At 38.8% G+C, this 20,738-nt stretch overlaps 1 protein-coding gene across 5 annotated transcripts in view; it reads right to left on the bottom strand.

Moving 5' to 3' along the window:
* Positions 1–20,738, bottom strand: part of garnl3 (GTPase activating Rap/RanGAP domain like 3) — a 93,031-nt gene that overhangs the window by 26,282 nt on the left and 46,011 nt on the right. For all 5 annotated transcript variants that reach the window (XM_036579928.1, XM_036579933.1, XM_036579931.1 and 2 more), the window contains exons 3-11: positions 7,501–7,575; positions 5,325–5,424; positions 3,116–3,234; positions 2,011–2,075; positions 1,178–1,241; positions 956–982; positions 793–868; positions 575–673; positions 329–432 (exon numbers count right to left, since the gene is read on the bottom strand). In XM_036579928.1, coding sequence (XP_036435821.1) covers positions 329–432; positions 575–673; positions 793–868; positions 956–982; positions 1,178–1,241; positions 2,011–2,075; positions 3,116–3,234; positions 5,325–5,424; positions 7,501–7,575 — 729 coding nt within the window. The remainder of the gene's footprint in view (positions 1–328; positions 433–574; positions 674–792; positions 869–955; positions 983–1,177; positions 1,242–2,010; positions 2,076–3,115; positions 3,235–5,324; positions 5,425–7,500; positions 7,576–20,738) is intronic.

The raw sequence follows: 20,738 nt of genomic DNA, 5'->3' as shown, positions 1-20,738 counted from the left end.
ACGAAGCTTCCACATACTAAACAGAGAAACGAACAAATGTGACGAACAAATACTAATTTATTATTCAAAATATTCAGGTCAGCCTAAGTTAACACCAGAATGCCGTCATTCACATCACAACAATTTCTAACCTCCAGCCTCTGACTAAAGCATAATAAAAGTCAAAAAATGTCCAGTGCCTTGAACCAAAAACAGCATATTTGACCTTGGTAATCTAAAGCCACCTCTACCGCTCTATGTTTAATTTGATTCAAAACATTTCTATGCTCTCTTGTTCAGCTGATTTGACAAAGACTGTGTGTTTGTGTGTGCACATGCTGAGACCCACCTGTTGCTTATTCTCTTTTGAGTAAGGTAACATGGTAGATACATGGAACATGAGCTCATGACCCTGATAAACTGTGTAGATGGAGTGAATTCCTGTAGTGTCATCTAGAGAGAGCGCGCGCAAAGAAGAGGAAAATTAAATGTTATACATTTTAATAAAAAGCTTAATAGTATTAGTGACCTGCTTTTTGGAAATATCTCTGGAGGTTCATGCACATAAGTGCATGTGCATGACTGTATGTCTTACTCTTAGTGTCCAGGCCTCCTCTGTACCCAGCCCAGCCTTGCAGACAGATTGTGTCACCAAGCAGATTCAAGAACTTATCAAAGTTTTCACTTCCAGTCTCTGCAGAAATTTCACAATATCAAAATCAGAGGAAACTTACAAACACCATAAGCCACTTAATAGAGATGTGATAGTTTTTATATAGAATGATAAAATTTAGGCAGTAGCACTGTGCTCACCGTTACTGAACATTTCATCATCTGTCAACTGACCATCTTTGGCATAGAGCACTCCAAATTTAAAGTTTACACTGCCCTGTAAATATATGCACAGAGATTTTTTTAGAAAATTATTACAAAATTATTCAAATAATAAATAAATACATTTCAATCCCAACAATACCTCTTGCTCTTCTAGCACCAATAAGTCCTGAAAGGAATTAGAAACAGTAAAGATCAGACCATTAATCAGCATCTCTCAAGTCATCAGCTCTCCCTAATGCAAAAAACACTCATTATCTCTAACAATGCTCTCTGGTGCAGGCAGGACAAAAAGGCCAGGATGTTGAACGGAACTCCCAGGTCAAGATCAGAAAAAGGAACAGATGACAGGCGTGATTCACACCTTTTGGATCTCTGGGTTAAGGATCTCTCTAGGGCCCTTCTCAAAGCGGTCCATGTTCATGGCACTGTAGAGTGTTAAAAAGATACAAAAGGACACAGATGAGACAGAGAGGAACTTAACAATTGTTATCAAAGTTTGAATGAATTCCTTGTTAACTCTTTAAAGACCAAACATGTCACCTCAGACATGTTTACAACACCTTGTGTTTAAACTACAATTAAATAAATAAATGATGTTTTCTATCAACAAACATCAAATTCCAAGTTAATGTATCCCATGTTGAAGCCACTCAGCTTACTCACATGCTAAATGCAGCATTGTTTGTCATACAACCCTGCAAAAAAATCCCATCCCTGATCTACACTACAGCCACAGAGTCATCTGTAATGCCCACTCATTAAATCACAGTGTACAGATTTCGGGAAAAACTGTCACAGACACATACATACAGGCAACAAAGACTTCCACTTACTTGCCCTGATTTGTACACTTTTGTCATCTTTAATGCTGTATATTTGTGAAAAGTGAAGTTTGTACTGAATTAGACCATACAGTTTACTTGATAACAGTGTAATATATCACCAAGTTACAGTCAAATGCATAGATATGTATGTCCAACCAGTCACTTCTAGGCTTAGGCTCAGGCTCTAAATGGTTAAGAACATCTGTGTGTGTAGAATAAGTGCAATAAGGTATTAAGATTGCATCATGACTAAAAATTTCAAATGTTTTCATGTGAAGATGAAATGTTGGTATGCATTTTTCTCTGGTTTTCACACGCAGACTATGTAAACCACATACTGGACATAGATCCACAGACGTGTATTGCTTACCTTAATATAGATTTGACCGATAGTGTTTTTGTGGGGCTGTAGGGAAGGCTAATCTTAAGAGTACCCTGCAGAAAAAAACAACAAACAGGGATGTGTGTCACACAGTGATTAGGCTGAAGTCGCACAGCGGGTTATACAGAAATACATGACAACAATGAAGAAGAAGCAGGAGAGAGACTTGTAAAGCATTTGCTGTACTTCATAAATGACACCTATTCCGCTATATAAATAGATAAACTACTGGTAGGGGTGTGAATCTTTCAGGGAATCGATTTGATTCATTGGTTTTCGTTTAGATTCTAAAGTGATTTTTGTAAATTAAGAACAATTCAATCTGATTTAAAACACTAAACAGCAATTCAATTCAGAGATTTGATTAAAAAATTCTAGCTTCTTAAATATTAAATATTTATCATGCTATTTAAGCAAAAACAGAGGGTGGCTGGTGGGTGAGTTAATGTGTGAGCACACTGAGTAAAAGCAAAACAGTCTCAAATTGACATGTTTAAGAAGCAGCAGTTAGCTAAGGTAACTTCACTACTTTTTACTAGCTCACTACTGCACAAGGCATCCACATATAGATCGTTTGGCTTGTTAAAGTCTGCTAAACTTGAATTAAAACCAAAATAGATAGCTTTGTTGGATATTGACATTGAGGATTAGCAGTGCTTCGGAAGTACTACATAAATCTTTTTGCATCATCTGTGTCAATGGTTAGCTTGTGAACGCACAACTCAACAAGCTGCATGGCACTTAATATGTATGAAAATATCACATTTGTTTAAATAACACACATTTCTTTAAAAAGTTTGTTTTGTTCAGTTCAGATTTGTAGCATTTACAATTAACCAAACCATTCAATGTAATTTTTTTCCTTTGCGATCGATGCAAGTCACGTCATGAGGAATTCTAAACAATGCATCAACAAAATGAATCTTTAGACCATTACCCGTGTGTGTGTGTGTGGGGTGGGTGGGTGTTTGTTTTAACACAAAACATCAACCTCTAATGATGTAATCAAATAGACTACTGGCACTAATAGTGGCTGAACAGAATGACCAGAAACAGGCAAGAATGAGTCACCGACCTTAACAGACACACTTACCGTCTTGCGCCAGAGGATGGCTCTGTACTGGGGAACTCTCTGGTTGTTCTGGTCCGATAGAACCACAGAAAGGTAAAACGGGTTCTTCTCTGCATCCACACCAACATAGTTCTGATGCACTAGAGTCAAAATTTAGAACGTTACAAAAATGAAATATATTGTGTAGACAAGCAGACAGACTGATGGAGAGATACAAACTTGCAGCTGAACATGTATATATCATCGCTGTTGGGGAAAAAAAAAACCCTCCAAAATCTCCAAAATGGTAATGTTATAAAAGAATGTAAAAACATTAACTTGTAGTGGAAGTTAACATAACAAGATGTTTCTATTTTTTTTTTATTAAATATATTTAATTTGATGTAAAGGACAACTGGTGTTTCCAAATTTAGAGATGTTTCTTGCGCGACAGCAGCAATATTTAGCTAAGAATGCATTCACATTTGCGACAGAAATAAAAACTAATCAGTCTCTTAGGGTAATCATAGATATTAATATGCACAGTGAAGTAAGTGGGGGGAAAGCACAAAAGTTTGCCAAAGCTATTTTGGACAAAACCAGAGAGGTGGTTAGGAGACAGAAGATAAATGAATAGAGACTGAAACTCAATTACAGCACAAGGATCTGTTCTGTTTCACTGTCCCCACCCTTCCCTGTGTTGCATATTCTCTCTCTCTCTCTCTCTCTCTCTCTCTCTCTTTCTCTCCTCCTTTCTGTCTCTAAAAGGTATTTGTACTGATTTAAATCAATTAAGACGACATAATGCAGGCATCTGCTTCCTGAGCATGCAGTGGCAACGAGTGTGTGCTTTGCAGAGCTGTGAGAGAGAGAGAGCATATGAATGATAGTGCTGCAGCAGAGGGTTCTCACACACTGCATTGACAATGTTATTACAAAAGAAGCCAGACAGACTTTAACTGCATTATCTCCCTTGCTCTTGTGTGAGTGTATGCGTATGCATGTTCATTTATTTTTGCACACAGTCCTATTATTTTAAGATTTTTAACATAAGGGTCATTTTTGATACTTCAAAAATGCCTTTAAAAGCAAAAGAGCTCTTAAGGCTTGTCTTCACCAAAAGGCAAAACATTAAATTGATTGATAACTAAATTGCACAAAATGCGTTCATTCCAACAACAGCAACTGAACAACTGAACATTTTGTTAAAACTTTTTTTCAAAGTTTCAACATTTCTGCATAATTCAATCGTAAAGAGGTAAACAAAGTCATTCAGAGTGGTTGGATGTGAAATGATGCATTAAATAGAAAATTACTGACTTGCAGTGAATTCAAATATTGTCTTTTTTCTTTTTGTTTTTATACTGTTCAAAAAAGAAGTGGAATAGCTGTGTTTTTTTTTTTCTTTATACGTAATGTTGGTATGTAATGATAGAGGTAAGTTTCTTTTGGTTCTATTTTACCCTGCCCTGCATGTAAATCTCCAGCATGAATGAATTTTTAAAAAAAAATACATTTTAGTCAAATTTTACAGCAAAACTACCATAAAGCAATGTCTAAGGAATCAAGCAGTGTATTCCATTTCACAGAATAACTTTACAGAATAACTGGCTCATGTGATTGCACGATACTGGAATGATTTCGGAGCAAGAGAGAGCGCTGATGCTCCAACTTTCAGAAAAAACACTCCTCGCCCCGCTCCACTCCCACTCCGCATCGCTCACATGCTCTGCCTGGTACTGGAAAACTACATTTATTACTTATTACCTACCCAGAGATCTCAACTGACGAATATTTTAAGGAGTGTCGAGTATTTACAGTACCTTTGTAAGACTAACGCTACCACCACCCCCACCCCGATGTCACCATCGATTGCAGTGTTTCCCTGTAGGCATCATCATATACCAGTTTTGTAGACATTGCCTAACTCTAATTTAGAGGCATTAAATACCTCTGACATCTAGTACGTATCACCACCAATGAACAATTCTGACTCAGTAGGTTTCACTAGAATGGAACATTTTGCATCAAAATGACTTTGTTTATAATTTAATGATTGAATTATGCAGAAACGCTGAACGATTTGTGGAATTCCCCTTTAAATGGGCTGCTATGTTGGAACTGACCAGAAAATGACAAAGGAATGTTGCCATATTGCTAAATGAATTGAAGCATATGACGTGTGTGTGTGTATGAGAGAGCGAGAGAGAGCATGTGTGAGCAAGTACAGAGTTGGCAGCAAAAATCCCACCTTTTCCCAGGAAGTACTTGAAGAACCATCTGGTGTGGTACTCTGGGTTCTCCAGATGGACATCTGTTCTCCTCCAGGTTCCTGGGGTGTAGTCAGTAGTCTACAAGAACCGTCCCGCAGAGAAGCAACACACATCACTCTACGACACCAAAAACTCTTTCATGTATTGCGTTACTCTATTAAGACTGCGTTTCGTTACAACTGATACATTTTAACATTAAAAGTCATGTATTGTTTTAATAAGTACTATGTATAACTTCACAATCCATGTTAAAAACTTAATAATAATTTGTAAGTAGAACTCAGTTATGGTAAACTACAGAAAATGCCCCTATTTTATATCGTCCTTGTACTGTTCTGTGGAACACCTGAGCCTTTAGTTTCAATACCAAAAGGTTAGCAATAGTGAACAACACCCATGATGATGGAATCAGATGCCAGCACTTCAGTTTGTATGCCTAACTTAAAGATCTTCCCCACCAGCATATGGTGCTTACGGTGTATGTGCTTATAGGTATTCAGTACAATGGCCAGATGTCTGCTTTTTTCAGTCTCATTTTGGGTGTCCTAGTTTATTCTCAAACAAGATTTCTTTTTCCTCTTTGAAGACAAAAATGGTGAACAATTATCATTTATTATAAGTAGTAATGTAATACAAGCCTTAAAGCTTTTCAAGCTGAGCTTTAACAATGCACCAGTAGCCTTAAAAGTTTTTAAAGACCCAAAGCAGTACATTATTTCTGGCCATAGATGTAAAGGCACAACTACATAGATGTTAATGGCTTAGAGTTGTGGGTGTTTTGTTTCGTTGTCTATACTGTTGAGAACTTTTATTTAACTGCCGTTGACTATTGGGACCACTGGAGTTCATTACAGGGCAAGGAGAAGATGTGGGCCTTGCTTTGGAGCACTGGCTCATGGAATAAGAATGGGGGGTTCTTAAGCCCATTCAAGTAGCAATGGACAAACACAAATATGAAATAAGGTAAAGGACAGGTGGAGTTTTCCAGGAATTCGTTAAACATCTTTTCCAGAAACATTAGCTCCAGTTCAGTGTGTGTTTTCTGAGACAAATAATAAAGTCCCCAGAAAAATCCCAGCTGAGTGTGCCTACAGCAAAGGCAGTGTCGCTCTTACAGGTCAGTTTTGGAATGGAGTGCAGTGACTAATTAATGAAGGGACTAGCAAATGCTGAGAAAAACTGCCTCAAGTAAAAAGCACACGCTGCCTGAGGATAAATCTGGAAGACCAACCAAACACTTTCAAGAGATTGTCAGTTTAAAAAAAAATAAATAAAAAAAATATTTGTGTCAATATATTTTTAAAGGCACTTCTTAATTAAAGTAGTTTCACATACTATGCTGAACAAAACACAGTTCAACAGGCCCCATCATTCTCTCTTTGTACTGAAAATGCAGCTGGTCAGTATTCAAGTATTAATTGACATCCACGATACACTCAGAAAGGCATATTGTGACAATTTATTGCGATAAGGATAAATGTCATCATATCGCCTATCCCACACAAACATACCTGAACACATGCAAATCTTGCCACCTGATCACAGGTCTGTCATTGTCATTCACCCTATAATCACTTTCAACGAGTTCTTCTATGAATGCCAATAGCTGTTAAAGTGCTATTAAGCCACAAAGCGCAGTGCACACCAAGCCAGGGTCACCAATCGCTGAGCCGAAAACTCTCTCTCAACCATTTACACCCAGGTCCACCCTTGCTCCTTTTGAGAGGACAAAACAGCCTGGGTTGTCATAGCTACAGTCAGGTGCTTGAGATGAAAAAGGAGAAAGAGGGGAGAGAAAAAAGGGGTGTTGCATTTGCAGCTAAACACTCCACTGATTGAATAACATTGAGTCACTTGGCTTTGATTGTTGCTTGTGCTCATCCATGTGCATGTCATCTATGCCCACAAATGCACTGGTACACACCGAGCCTGACTGACTTTGGTATAATAATTGAACAAGAAGAGTATCAGACTTTTGGTCTTCACCTTCTTTGCATTTCTCTGTCCGTGATTTATTTACTGAGTGGGAATTTCCTGTTCTTTTGCATTTTTTCCTCTTGTTGTACAGGGTGAAAAAAAAAAAACTGATTTTGTGTGTGTGTATGTGTGTGTGTGTGTGCGCGCGTGTGTGTGTGTGCGTGTGCGCGCACTCACCTCATCTAATGAGCCATTCTCCACCCTGAACCTCCCGGCTCTCTGTATGGCTCCATCTGCATCACTGGAGATCAGCTGCAAGGAGGGAGCAAATACATCATTGCATGGTTAAATCAACCACATGAAGATCAAGCTGTCCAAGAGAAATCACACAGTCTGGTAGTCAGGGCCTGACAGATATGAACTTTTTGTGACCGATATAGATACTGACTTTAAGGTGCTAAAAAATCAGATGTGTTTAAAAAAAATTGCTAAAATGTTAAACAGTGAGTTACTGACTGCTATGACTTTTTTCCCCCGACTGTGAATTGTCATATATAAATATTGCAGCACTTGGGGTCAGAACTTAGCGGTGTGGTGCGTTTCTGCTAACAAGCTCTTATTTTTCATATTCATCGTGTTCTCTTCATAGAAAGGTTTTCTGACATCTATATATTCCCCACTGACTACTGTCTAATACTCAACATTGGTGTAATAAGACTTGTCACATTCCAATGCCTTTAAAAATCCTCTTCTATCTACTGCTTTATTAGAGCTGACTCCTTGTGAAGTCATTTGCTGTTCTAGCAAAAGCCCCTCCCTGAAAGCCACACTGTACATTAGGGATGCAATGATACAAAGTATGTTATTGAACTGATCGGTACGTCCCCTGTGGTGCAATTTGCACGCATGAATCGCGATATTACAATATGCCCTACATTTTCCTATAAAAACGTGCTTTTTCTGTTGCAGACTACATGCTCATTGTACATTCAGATCCACAGAACATCTCTGGAGCCTATCAGAGCTCTGTATGCAAATACGAGCAGGAGAAGAGAGGAGGGAACCAAAAACAAATAATCCCTCGGCTCCAATGTGACAATGGCGGGTGCTAGCAAGACAGGGAGAATTTAAGGCCACTGCACACCAGATGCACCACAATGTGTCGTGCAGCATTAAAAAATTCGAAACATTTTTTCAATGAAGTTCTGCACACTAGCACCAGCCCTCCAAGGCAACGGTGCTTGTGACTCCAGCAGCCAGTCTTTTAGGTAAACAGCTAATGCTAAGTTAACTTGGCTAACATTATTATCCTAGCCTTTTTCAGCTTGAAAACAGTGAGTTTGTGAAAAGGTGTTAAACGGATGCCAAGCATGATATGTGATGCCTGAAAGCTTCATTTCATTTAATTTATGAGTAGAGAGTATACATGAGCTTGAACCTAGCTATTATCAGCTCTCCTTCCGGGCATTCTATAACAGCTCTCTGCTACGTGATACTGCACTACACAACATGGCGCATCAGGTGTGCGGTGGTCTTCACAACGTCCCCTCCCACACACATTTCAAAGTCATGCAAAGTCATTCCCAAACTCTAAGAAACATCACAGAGAAAAAGTGAAAACTAACTGACACAGCTCTCTTTAATTATTTAAAATTGAGAAGGTAAAGCACAGGTTTTCAAAGCTAATAACCACTTTTACTTTTGTTTTTTCCCTTGATTTCATACAGTAGAGTCATGCTGCATTTTTCTGAATAGAAAGTTCTTGTCTATAGGCAAAAAAAGGAGTTCATTGTTTAAAGGGGGATGTTTTTATTTTTTTCCTTAAAGATAACAAAATCGTACGATTACCGTGGCCCAAAAACCGTGATACAGAACCGTGGGCCCACTGTACTGTTGCAAACTTACTAACATAAAACCACTAACATTAGCAATCATAGTTAAGGGGCTCAGACACAAAACTACCAAACAACACTAAACTGGTAAATGCTCCAGGGCTATAGGAAAGACCTTAAACATCCCTCTCAGTACATCTGGTTCAATAATATGTATGTGAACAGTTAACAGAACCACAACTAATCATCCCCAGACAAGTGCGACACACAAGATTTCACAACGCCCTTGACTTGACAAGTGTGCATCTAAAATTTGCACACAAAAATTCAGACAAATCAGAACTCTTTTGGAACGATGTACTGTGGTCAGACTAAACAAACGTAAAACTCTGGCAATAATTCTGCTTCTCATGTTTGGACAAAGAAGGGTTGTGCATATTATCTCAAGAAATACTATACCCCCAGTGAAGTATGAAGGTGGGAGCACCATTATATAAGGATGCTTCTCTGCAAATGGCACTGGGGTAATACACACCAAAAGAAATATGAATGGAGTGATGTCCTGGGAGATACCAGAGGAGAATGTAATCTCGTAGGCAAAGAAATTGAATCTGGGGAGAAGACAGATGCTTTAAAGAGTAACTACACCCTAAGACTTTTTTTTTCATTAACAACTGAAATGCACTGCTCTGTAATAATAAAATATACCAGCCTTGCTTGAAATCTTTCCAAACTGTAAAAAAATATCATTTTTATTGTGGTCAGTTCCGCCTCTGCTGCGCCCCCCCTGGTTAAACTCTGCTATAGGCGCGAATGACGTGTCTTTGTACCAAAGTGTGATGACACAGTATGCAAATCAATCAACCAATGTTACTGCGCCCTGATGACACCCTACTCGTGCCGCACTCATAAACATGAAAGCCTAGGAGCCTTGAGCGAGGAGGTAACCACACTCACACACTGAGCTAAAAACCCCCAGCACCACCTAACAAAGTTGCAATATGCCAGATGTCTGTAACAACAGTAAATAACCCAATTAATCTGAGCTTAGTTTGTAATGATGTTATGATTAGCACATTTATTGCTAATGTTCAACTTATGAGTAGGTAACCGGAAGGACTGATTAAGTGAGGATTCTTTCAAGTCTCCATAAAGCTGCCGGTGTTACATCTGATTCACGATTCCCTTCACAAATCAAACCCTCCGGCGCGCGACTCACTGAACAGACATCAAGGGCAAGCAACACTGGAAATACGGAAACCGAAAAGGTTCAAGAAAGGTTAACGTTAAAGGGCCATTGTTACTGACTGCCCCAAACTTGCATCCGTACAGCCTTTCTTGAATTTTTGTCACTTTCCTGTGTTGCTTGGCGTTCAGTGAGTGCGCATGCCCGAGGGTTTGATTTATGAAAGGTAACATGAATTTGAGGGGGAACTTAATGTAATGCAACATAGCTAAGCGCCAAGAACAGCTTGCAAACCTAAGGATTTAGGGCCACTGCAGCAAACCATGGGTGACAGGTGATTCAGTCTGCGACCCCAACCTGGTCACATCTGTGAACAACCTGTTTGGTATGATTCAGTCTCACTGTTATACTTCTGTGCTTGGAATCAAACAGGCAGCATGCTAAAAGATAGGTTGTGATGCTGAGAACGGCTAGCGTAAGCTAACAAGCTTAGGCTACAAAGGTTGGTTTAGCTTTTTTTCTGCATTAATTTTTAACATACCTTGACCACCACGCTACTTGAGTGTTCTCAATAAGTGAGAGATTTGTACAGTGCCCATAAGTGCACCTGTACAGAAGAAAATGGCATAATAATGGCTAATAGAAGTATGTTTTTCATAGCTTCGTGTCAAAATGAATTAATCTTAGACAATATTTAAAGAAATCTACTTTATTTGGAATTCAGTGCATCCTGATTTCTTAGATGCAGGTTTTATGGGATATGGATCTTGCGGAACAGATAATTAGAAGCTAGCTATCACTGTTTTAGGGAATGTTCTTCCATTCGGATACCTCTCCTGCTCGCTCTTAATCATTTTCCAGCACAATGTTAACTCTTCGGCGGCTTGAGTCAGTGGTTCATACTGGTAAGGCTGAAGACGCACTGCCTGATCAGAAATATTTTCCCACATCAATGATGGGGATGGTAGTGAAGAAAAATCGTCAGCCTCGTAAGACCTCGAAGTTGCAAAAGTGCTGTTTGATTCGGTCACTCTCCATATTTTCTGGTAGCTGACGTTAGCTATAAAAACCCAGCAGCCTAGCCCGCCCGGTTTCCCTCGCAGCCCTACCTCCAAACCCAATCACTGCAGTGCCCCTCCTAACATGGAGTCAGCTGAAAATAGTGGGGTGTATTTACTGTTTAACAAGAAAACACCTCCAAACATACAGCCAAAAGTACAAAGCCAAAAGATATTACAAGTGCAAATCTGAAGTGACAGAAGCACTGGAAGGAATATTAAATAACAAAAAACGTGTGAGTGAAAGGACGGTGTGAGACTGGCACAAAAGCATGTAGACCTTTTTGGTCTTGCCTCCTTTTTGCTCAATATAATGCTACCATTACATGTCATTAACCTAAACTTGTTTTAGCAGAATATTAGACTGTATACACAGTTGTCTGCACTGAATGCGCCTCATCCTGGAGTCAAAGTTGAACAGTGATAGACTCTGAAGGAGAATTTCTCTCCTCCCACCCATCTTTCTTGCACTCCCTCCCCCTCTCCCTTCTTTTTTCTCTCCTCCTTTGAGTCTCTCCATTCTATTTCTGCATCGTTTTTTTCCCTCCAAAAGTGACTCAGCTGGAGCTGGATGGGTTTGTGTTGAAGGTGAGAAATAAGACATGATTATGAAAGAGAATAAGTGAGAAACTGTGAGTGAGAAAGATAGACAGCAAAGGCCATTCTGGCACAATCAGCTGTCAGCACTAAGTAACAGACATAAGCACGCGTGCACACGTTCTGTTTACATGAAAGCCCTTCAGCGACAATGGAGAACCAGCTGCACACACAATCTGAGACTAATTACAGAGCTGTGTGTGTGTCTCTATGGGTGAAGCAAAAGAGGGATATATTTCAGCAGCCACTCTGTTAACCTTAAGACATTAGGTAGCAAAGTCTAAATTTGACTGTGTGTGTGTGTGTGTGTGTGTGTGTGTGTGTGTGTGTGTGTGTGTGTGTGTATGTGTATGGTTCAGTCACCTGTACCTCTGACACAGTGTAATCTCTTTTTGCTGGAAAATTGTGACATCCCCCAGACGGAACAATGTTGGTTGCTAAGCAACAGATCACAGAACCTCACCCTTCCCCTCTCCTTTTGCTCCCTCTCTCTGTCTTTCCCCCATTCTTCCTTACATTCCACCTGTTGGTCTCTCTCTCTCTCTCTCTCTCTCTCTCTCTCTCTCTCTCTCTCTGTGTGTGTGTGTGTGTGTGTGTGTGTGTGTGTGTGTGTGTGTATGGGGCAGATGGTCTGCCTTGTTCTGGAAAACCCAAAAGGGCAAGCAGGAAGACCCTGGGGGGCTGTGAAATCACACAGACATGTATATAAGCCTGTTGTAATCATAGCAAACGATTAATTGTCATATAAATAACTGCAATTAACAATTTAATTAAATCATTGAACAAAAAGAGACAAAGTATAAGCCAGTGGCCAAACTGACTGATATTTTGCATCCTAGCTACTTCATAGCTCTGAAATGAAGACAAAGCACAACCTCAAACATTACTCACCACTGTTCTCTAATGGTGTTAAAAACCTTAAACAAACCAATGACTGCAGATGCCCTCTAAAGGAATAATAGCACCAAATCGGAAGTTAGGAACTTTTGTTGTTTTCGTAAGACTCACAACATTCAGTAAATGTGTTTTGTTTTTTTTTATTTGCATGTGTAAAAGCTAACAACTGTGGAAAATAACTGTCATCAGCTCAAATAATAGCAGTCTGCTCAAATAATAATGATCAGGTGATTATGTAATTATCCTGACAGGTCTACATGCAAACACATACACACACTCCAGTGTACACAATTTTACATGTTAAATAATGAGGGAACTGGGCTGATGAATAGTGTGTATTAGGGCTGCACGAGAAATCATATTTCTATCCTTAGAGTTATGAAATTAGATTAGTAGAAAGACTGCATTAGAACTGCATTTGAACCATGCTTACTCATGCCCGTAATGTTTAGCTAAACAATCACAAAACGAAAAACACATGCACAACTCAAAAGCTACTCTCTCGTGAACTATTAGACAACTAAAATACTTCAAACTTTTTCAAAATTTTGCAATTTTGTACATTTTGTTTAAAAAAGATGTTAGTTGGAATTTGTTTTACACAGAAAAAAACGGACTGTTTTGTAGCACATCTAGTCAGATGAGAGTTATTTGAGGGGGTAGTAAAAAAAATGTAGTGAGTAAAAAGTACAGATTTTTCTTTTGAAACGTAGTGAGTGACAAACAGTAAAGTACAGATATCTAAAAAAAATCACTTTAATACACCTCTGGCTGTCACTAAACAACTGTCACGCTTAGAGGTTTTTCCTGGCTCTGATTTTTCCACTTCTTTCCATCAGCGCCATCTATTATAGAGCTCACACAGCACCAAGCAGTGAACTCCTCTTAAATTTTAATTGGTTGGAATGTGTTTATTTGGGCTTTTGGACATGGAATACAAATTTGACGTGATAATTTTAAAAATACCGCCATCATTTTTTAAAAATACTGGCATCCAAGGAGCAAAATACAAGGGGTCCTGGGGGGTCTGGGAGTCTCGAAATAACCTTTTGGACCCCCTAAATGTCTCTAAATCGAAATTCCGGGGTGGGGGGAGGGTCTGTGAAAATGAACTTATAACCTTATGCTGTTCATAATGGTAAAAAAGACAAATACAAAGTCACAGAGAGGTCATTGTTTAGCCTTCTTCACCCACAAAATGGCAAGCTTCTGACTTTGATATTCTCAACTAAGTAGATGCCGCCCTGGTCTGCCTCAGCATGACGCAGGAGTAAATGTATTCACATAGTAGGTCCTTCACAGCCTAGCAACTGTAAATATGCCCAGGACACGTCTGAAAAATGTTACAATATGTTGCAGCATATTTTTAAATCTGAAAACTTGCCCAATTTACTTAGAGTTTGGTGGAAACAATGAATTCCCCAAACCAAAGAGAAAAATATCTGTAAGATCTCAGTGTGTGGAAGACCACATTATCAAACTAAAGGTCATTTCCAAAAGAAGAACTGTTAAACAAAACATGTTGCTGCCCCTGAAGTTAGCATCAGCGCTGCTGTGGCGAGTGAGTTTGCAGCCAACGTGTGTCTGTCATGTATTTTTGATGTTTTAAGTTGATTACTTGCACAAGCTGTCATGTTTCGGTATCTTAGTGGTTTGGTTTATTTGACAGCAGTTTGAAGGCGTTTGTCAAACCAAACAGACAATTCAAGGTCCTCTTTGTTAAGGGCAATATATGCTGTCAGTGCAGAGTTAAAGCTGAAGAAGTGATGAGAGATACTTTTGAAAGATGACGACGATGAGTGTATGTGAGAGTGAGGGAAGGGGGCTACTCCTTACAGGCTATTTCTCTCAAAAATTCAGGAGACTGGAGATCAAGAGCCAATCTGTACAGCAAATATACTAATGAGTTCTAAATATGCACACATTCTTCTGTTCGTTTTCTCTCTCTCTCATAAACAAACACACTTAGACTTGGATCAATTACATAAGTATTCTATTAATTATCTTAACAAAAAGAAGTAATCAGTTGTTTTTAAAAAAGAACAGACAAATAGAATAATGAGCGTGTCATTATTAAACAGCTTTATTTGAAATTGTTCATAGACAGAGCTGTCTGCAGGGAATGCCTTTCGCGTAGTTTGTCAGCCTGAGCGTTGTCGTACAGTGTGAGTATACAAATCGTAGGCTGTGTCTGTGCTTGTCAGCCTATTCAAACATAGTGTGGGTCACCAAAGAACAAGATTTCGAAAATCGTCTAGTGTATGTCTTTAGAAAACATTCAACTACAGCTCAATCAGTCAATCTAAACACTTCAATAAAACTCCATAAGTGAACTCCTCGATTACATTAGCTCTGAATGTGATTCCTGCTGTTGCTGTGCAACAGAGACTGTTACTGAAAGAGACAGGAGCATGAGAACAAAACTATGAAAGGTACTTTTCATATAGGTATACAGAAGCTCTTTTCTGATGTGGAACAAAATTTTATCACGATAACACACAACCTCGAGTGTTCTATTGCTTTTATACATCAGTTAATTAAATAAAGTAAGAAATAAATAAACTGGGCCGTGAATGTGGCATTTAATATGTTTTAATGTTAGCAATTCCTTCTGCCAAAATATAGTTCCTTAACAAGCAGCTTGTTGCTACGTCAGAGTAACAAACTCCGCTCACTTGCTGCACAGCCGGCAGTTCGTTCTCCAGGTCCTTGTTTTGTTCCAGACAGTCTGTAAAGCATTTTACAGCCCATTTTGTTTGGCGAATGGTATTTGGTTCATTTCTGGCTTATTCCAGGTTGTTTAAGTGTTCTTCTGTCACAGCTGCTGACTGAAAAGCTTGCATAGTAGTAATGACAGTTTGGGACTTTAGTGTAGTCTCATCTTTTGACTAAATCGGCTGTCAGTCAAATGTGATCTTAAAAAGTATCCATTTTCTGTTTGTGCGCAAAGTAAGAAGTAAAAACGTTCAAATGGCTTGAGCGTCTCCTACAGCTGTCAAACTCGTTGCTTAGCAAAAGCGTCTCAGCGGAGTGATAGCGTTCGTGAAGAAATGTGCTGTTATGGCGAAATAACAGCACGGTTAGAACGCTTCTCAACCAATCAGCTTGCGTGGCCGGAACTAACTGTTGTATAAAGCTAGCTAATGCACATCATTTAGATTTTAATCATTTAACTGTTAAGATACACTGCACTCATTTATACTAACAATTACTTAATTCTAAGTGGGTAATCTCAAAAAAAGACTCAGTATCAGTGAGTACGAAAAAATATGTAATCATACTTGGTCTGAAAAAAAAAAAAAATGGTATTGATGCATCCCTATTTTTAATGGTGAAACACCATTGGCATTACAAACCAGGCTTTATCCATGTCCACAAACAGGTCTGAGGTGTTGATGAGGCTGTTTCTTGGGACGTTTTTTCAACAGGCAGTATGGCACAAAAAACAGCCCAGAACTATCAATACCCTGCTCAATACCTGCCACAGTACTCTTCTGCCATTTCCCATCACATAACAGAACCGTGAAAGTAGGAGGAGATTGCTTTAGCTCACATTTAGGGTCACATGACTTCTTATGCAAATCTAGCATTAACAGCAAGTACAAACAGCATTTTTTTTGAATGGTGGTCATCTGACGCCATTGACACCGCGAGGCGATTCTACTATGATTCTATGATGCTTTGATGACTGCAGTTCTATTGTGATTCCTATGAAGACTCCTTACTAGCTCCACCCACACATTACAGCTTGGCACATTTGGTACCCCAGAGAAAAGGGTAACCAAACTCAGCATGGGTAGTGCAGCACGACACGGTTTATTCGCCAGTGGAAATAATGACAAAATACTTGATCAAGGATTTGTAACCATACCGTACTGCGCACAGCCATTATTGTGAGAGAGACCATTAGGAGAATTTAAAATATGCATAATAATCTTGTGTATAATTGCTGCAGATTCATTGAGATGCTAAATTGTGATAGATTTTTTCAATTTAATAATCTTGACAGTCTTACCTTGTAAGTGTCCTAACTTTCAAAGGAAGGGTGAGTTAACTAAAGTGGGTAATAGAGAGGGCTTTTAATAAAGAAGTCATTTGCTATGAGGCCAACAAAAAAAAATTAGTTCTGTTTTTTTAAGTGTTTCTAAAAGGCAAAGAAAATTACCACATTTACATTCACTTTCAAAGTACACTCAGAAAACACAAAAGAGAGAACAGAAAAAGAAAGATAGAAGGAGAGGATAAATCAATGCTATTGCAGCAGCGGATATATAATTGATCTCATCAGAGCGCTTCCGAATGCATTATCACGCCTCACACACATTGGAGAGAGGGAGAGACGGAGGAGAAAGAGGCGAGAGTTGGGGGGGGGCAGCAGATCAGTGAAAGGATGCAGAAGGAGACAGATGGAGAATAAAAAGCATCTTACAACGAGTCCCAACGAAAGACAAAAGGAAACATTTACATAGTTTGAATTGGTGTCTGCTGCACTCTGATAAATGAAGTACGCTGCGGACATTTTGCAAATCCAGCCGGATTTCAACATCAGTTCCATACACTAAATCCACATGGACATCCCAGAAGATATTCTGCTTTGATAGTTTTTTTGATTCTTGAGTCACAGTTAGGTAGTAAGTACTGAAAAACCATACCTGATAAATTGTTATTTTAACAGAAGCATGAAATGCTATTCCGAGGGATTGTGGCCATCAGACACGACGAGCAGTGCAGGAAAACAGAGTAAACAGAATCTTTTTAAACTAAAGCAACATTCTTTTGTTAACACTTGTTAGTGAGCAGATGTGACTGTATTTCTATGTAATGAAGGTTTTTAAGCTTTTAACCAAAAAAGACGCTAAACTCTATGTTGGACTTTATGCCGGGTGCAGCCTAAATACATTTACTATAGCGCAGAACAGCTCGTTAGTTTTCAAGCTTCCTTTACTTCTTAGAAATAAATGCAGGTGAGTGCATGCTTACTAGCATGGTAACAGCTGCAGTAGGAAACCTATTTTTACTGATGATCATCTGGGATTTTCATGCAAAACAGTTTACACAGAATGGTGCTATAAAGAAAAAACATTAAGTGAACGGCAGTTCTGCGGATGGAAATGCCTTGTTGATGAGAGAGGTCAACAGAGAATGGCCAGACTGGTTCAGGCTGATAGAAAGGCTAGGATAAGTCAGATACACACTCTGTACAATTGTGGTGAGCAGAAAAGCATCTCAGAATGCATAACATGTCGAACCTTGAGGCACATGGGCTACAATAGCAGAAAACAATTCGGGTTCCACTTCTGTCAGCCAAGAAGAGAAAGGTGAGGCTGCAATGGACACAGGTTCACCAAAACTGGAGAGTTGAAGACTGGAAAAACATAACCTAGTCTGATGAATCTCGATTTCTGCTGAGACACACCAACGTTAAAGTCAGAATTTGGTGCTAACAGCATGAATTGTCTGAACCTGCCTTGTGTCAACAGTCCAGGCTGGTGGAGGTGGTGTTATAGCGTGGAGAATGTTTTATTGGCACACTTTGGACCCAAATGTCAACACATCAACATGGAAAACAATGTTAAAAGAATGTTTCCAACATCTTGTGGAATCCATGCTGCAAAGAATCGAGGCTGTTTTGAAAGCCTCATTCTTAGTATAATGTTCCTAATAAAGTTCTTGAGGAGTTTATATATGATTTATACTACATCACAGAGCACAAAAGATAAATCGGCGTGCTGATGTTATCAGCTGATATGAGCTAGTTGCATCAGTTACCGTCAGGCAAAAATCATAACCATCCTATGTTTAATGTCACAGCAGTTGAGTGGTGTAGACTTAGGTGCTGACAAACTTGATTGTTGATTTATTTATGAAACAGTGTGCCAGTTCTAGTGGGTGAACAAACAACGGTCATATCATTTCTCCCTAGCTCGTCACTTCTAAGAATTCTCTGGTTACATTGCTGACTACTGGTTTTGGAAAACAACTAATATTAATGAGCAGTTAGACTATAGCATTTAACTTATTCTGCCTAAATGACAACGCTGAAATCCACCTTCTATTTGCCAGCTTCTTGTTTGAATTTTCCGATTCCATCTTAAATGGTTCAGCAGTTACAGCAGCAGCCTCAGGTGCCAGAATGTAACTGCTGCACCATTTAAGGTGGAATGGAAAAATTTGAAAGAAGCTGGTGAGTGGGAAGCCAACTTCAGCCTCGTGCCTAAATGAAGCAATGGTAAACACTGCGACTTGCATGTCTGAAGTTACAGTCCGTGCAATTTATTAAACCAGAGGGGACACATAAATAAATGTGAGCTGAACAAGTATCTTACTGGCTTCACAGCCAAACAAAGTTATCTAGCTTCTCTTTCAAACATGTACGGTGTGTGTTGTAATGGCACCATTTTGTTTCGTTTTGTTGTTCACATCTCAAAAAAGATTTGCAGTATAATTATGAGTAACACGCCATGTTCAGATGCTCCCACATGTTATCCAGTGAATCATTAATATGACAGATGTTTACTTGTATTCGTAATACTACAGCGTGAAATCCCAAATTTGCAAGTTTATTTTTAAACTGCATTATGTCATAATCTTGGTGAGGATATAATATAAATAGCTACATATAACAAATGCTAGGGAAAATCGTTTTGATGTATTTCTAAAGAAGAAAAAAAGAATATCAGCTGATATATCAGATGCATCTATTTTTTAAATACTCAAAAATGTATGTACGTTAATTGAAAATTCTACTTGCTGCAGCACCATTTACAATTTGCAAACATGTGAGTGAACGCTGTATATAAAGGGTACAACTGGTGCACTAACCAGCCACTGCAACAATAAGGCTATGCACATTCCTTACACACACATAGCATTGATAAATATCAAAGGGACGCATTAAATGCCCTTTTCTGAGTAGCGTAGCATTGTATAACAGGTCAAAAGGGTAGAGGTTATAAGCTGAGACTAGACATATGATCTTTTCTTTGTGTCATTATCAAATGAGAGAGGTTCCGTCTCTTTCACTCTCCATTGCTTCATGTCCCTCCCTCAATTTCTCTCATACACACACAGATATGTCCAGGACACATTATGGCAAAATCAATAACATTTACCTACAGACAGACTGAGAGCACAGCATACAGGAGTGAGAGACGGGTATCTTTTAGTGTAACCTTGTTTACTAGGACAAATAGTCCTACATACACAGATGTACCTTGCGTTGCCCAATGGCTTTGATTTGATTCTAGAATGCGTGCGTCCACCACATATACTAAACACAACAACTGGGGTTCTCTATCTGTTCATATGCACAGAAATACTGCACCTTATTTTTGTAAAATACAGAGCTGGGAACATTTATTGACAAATGCTGATAATGGTTGAGAATTGTTATTACTGTTCATTATTTTTGCTTTCCAAGTTATGTTTAAAAAGCAGTGCCCAGCGTACTGAGCAAACTCAAAACACCATTTTGGCCAAAAAGACATTATGCTATGAAATTTTTCTGTTTAAAGTGTACTGCCAATTGCAGTTGTTGTGAGGTCTTTTCACATTAAATCGATTTTTACAGATTAAACGCACTGAAATCTATCAAATCTTTTGTTTTGTTTTTTAACACTGAGAATGCTGGAAGAACAGGACGAAAATTAGGAAATGCATTAACTGAGTAGTAATGGTGACCAGTGGGAGAATTTGCAATGTGCAAAAAAAAGAAATCCAATTAAGTGCTGATTGACCAAGAAGGTAAATTTTTAATGCAATACTAAAGTTTAATCCCATCATCATAATGGCTCTATCTTAACATTTTCATCTTTGCTCAATGCAACTTTAACTACTTGGCAATTGACAGTGGAAGCCATCGGTTTGGATTAGCCTGTTAGAAAATAGCAACAATCCCCCTTTTTG

Source organism: Colossoma macropomum, unplaced genomic scaffold (genome assembly GCF_904425465.1).
Source record: "Colossoma macropomum unplaced genomic scaffold, Colossoma_macropomum, whole genome shotgun sequence".
In the NCBI taxonomy this organism is placed as follows: domain Eukaryota; kingdom Metazoa; phylum Chordata; class Actinopteri; order Characiformes; family Serrasalmidae; genus Colossoma; species Colossoma macropomum.
The sequence above is the reverse complement of the archived record's forward strand: the minus strand, read 5'-3'. Positions and strand labels throughout refer to the sequence as shown.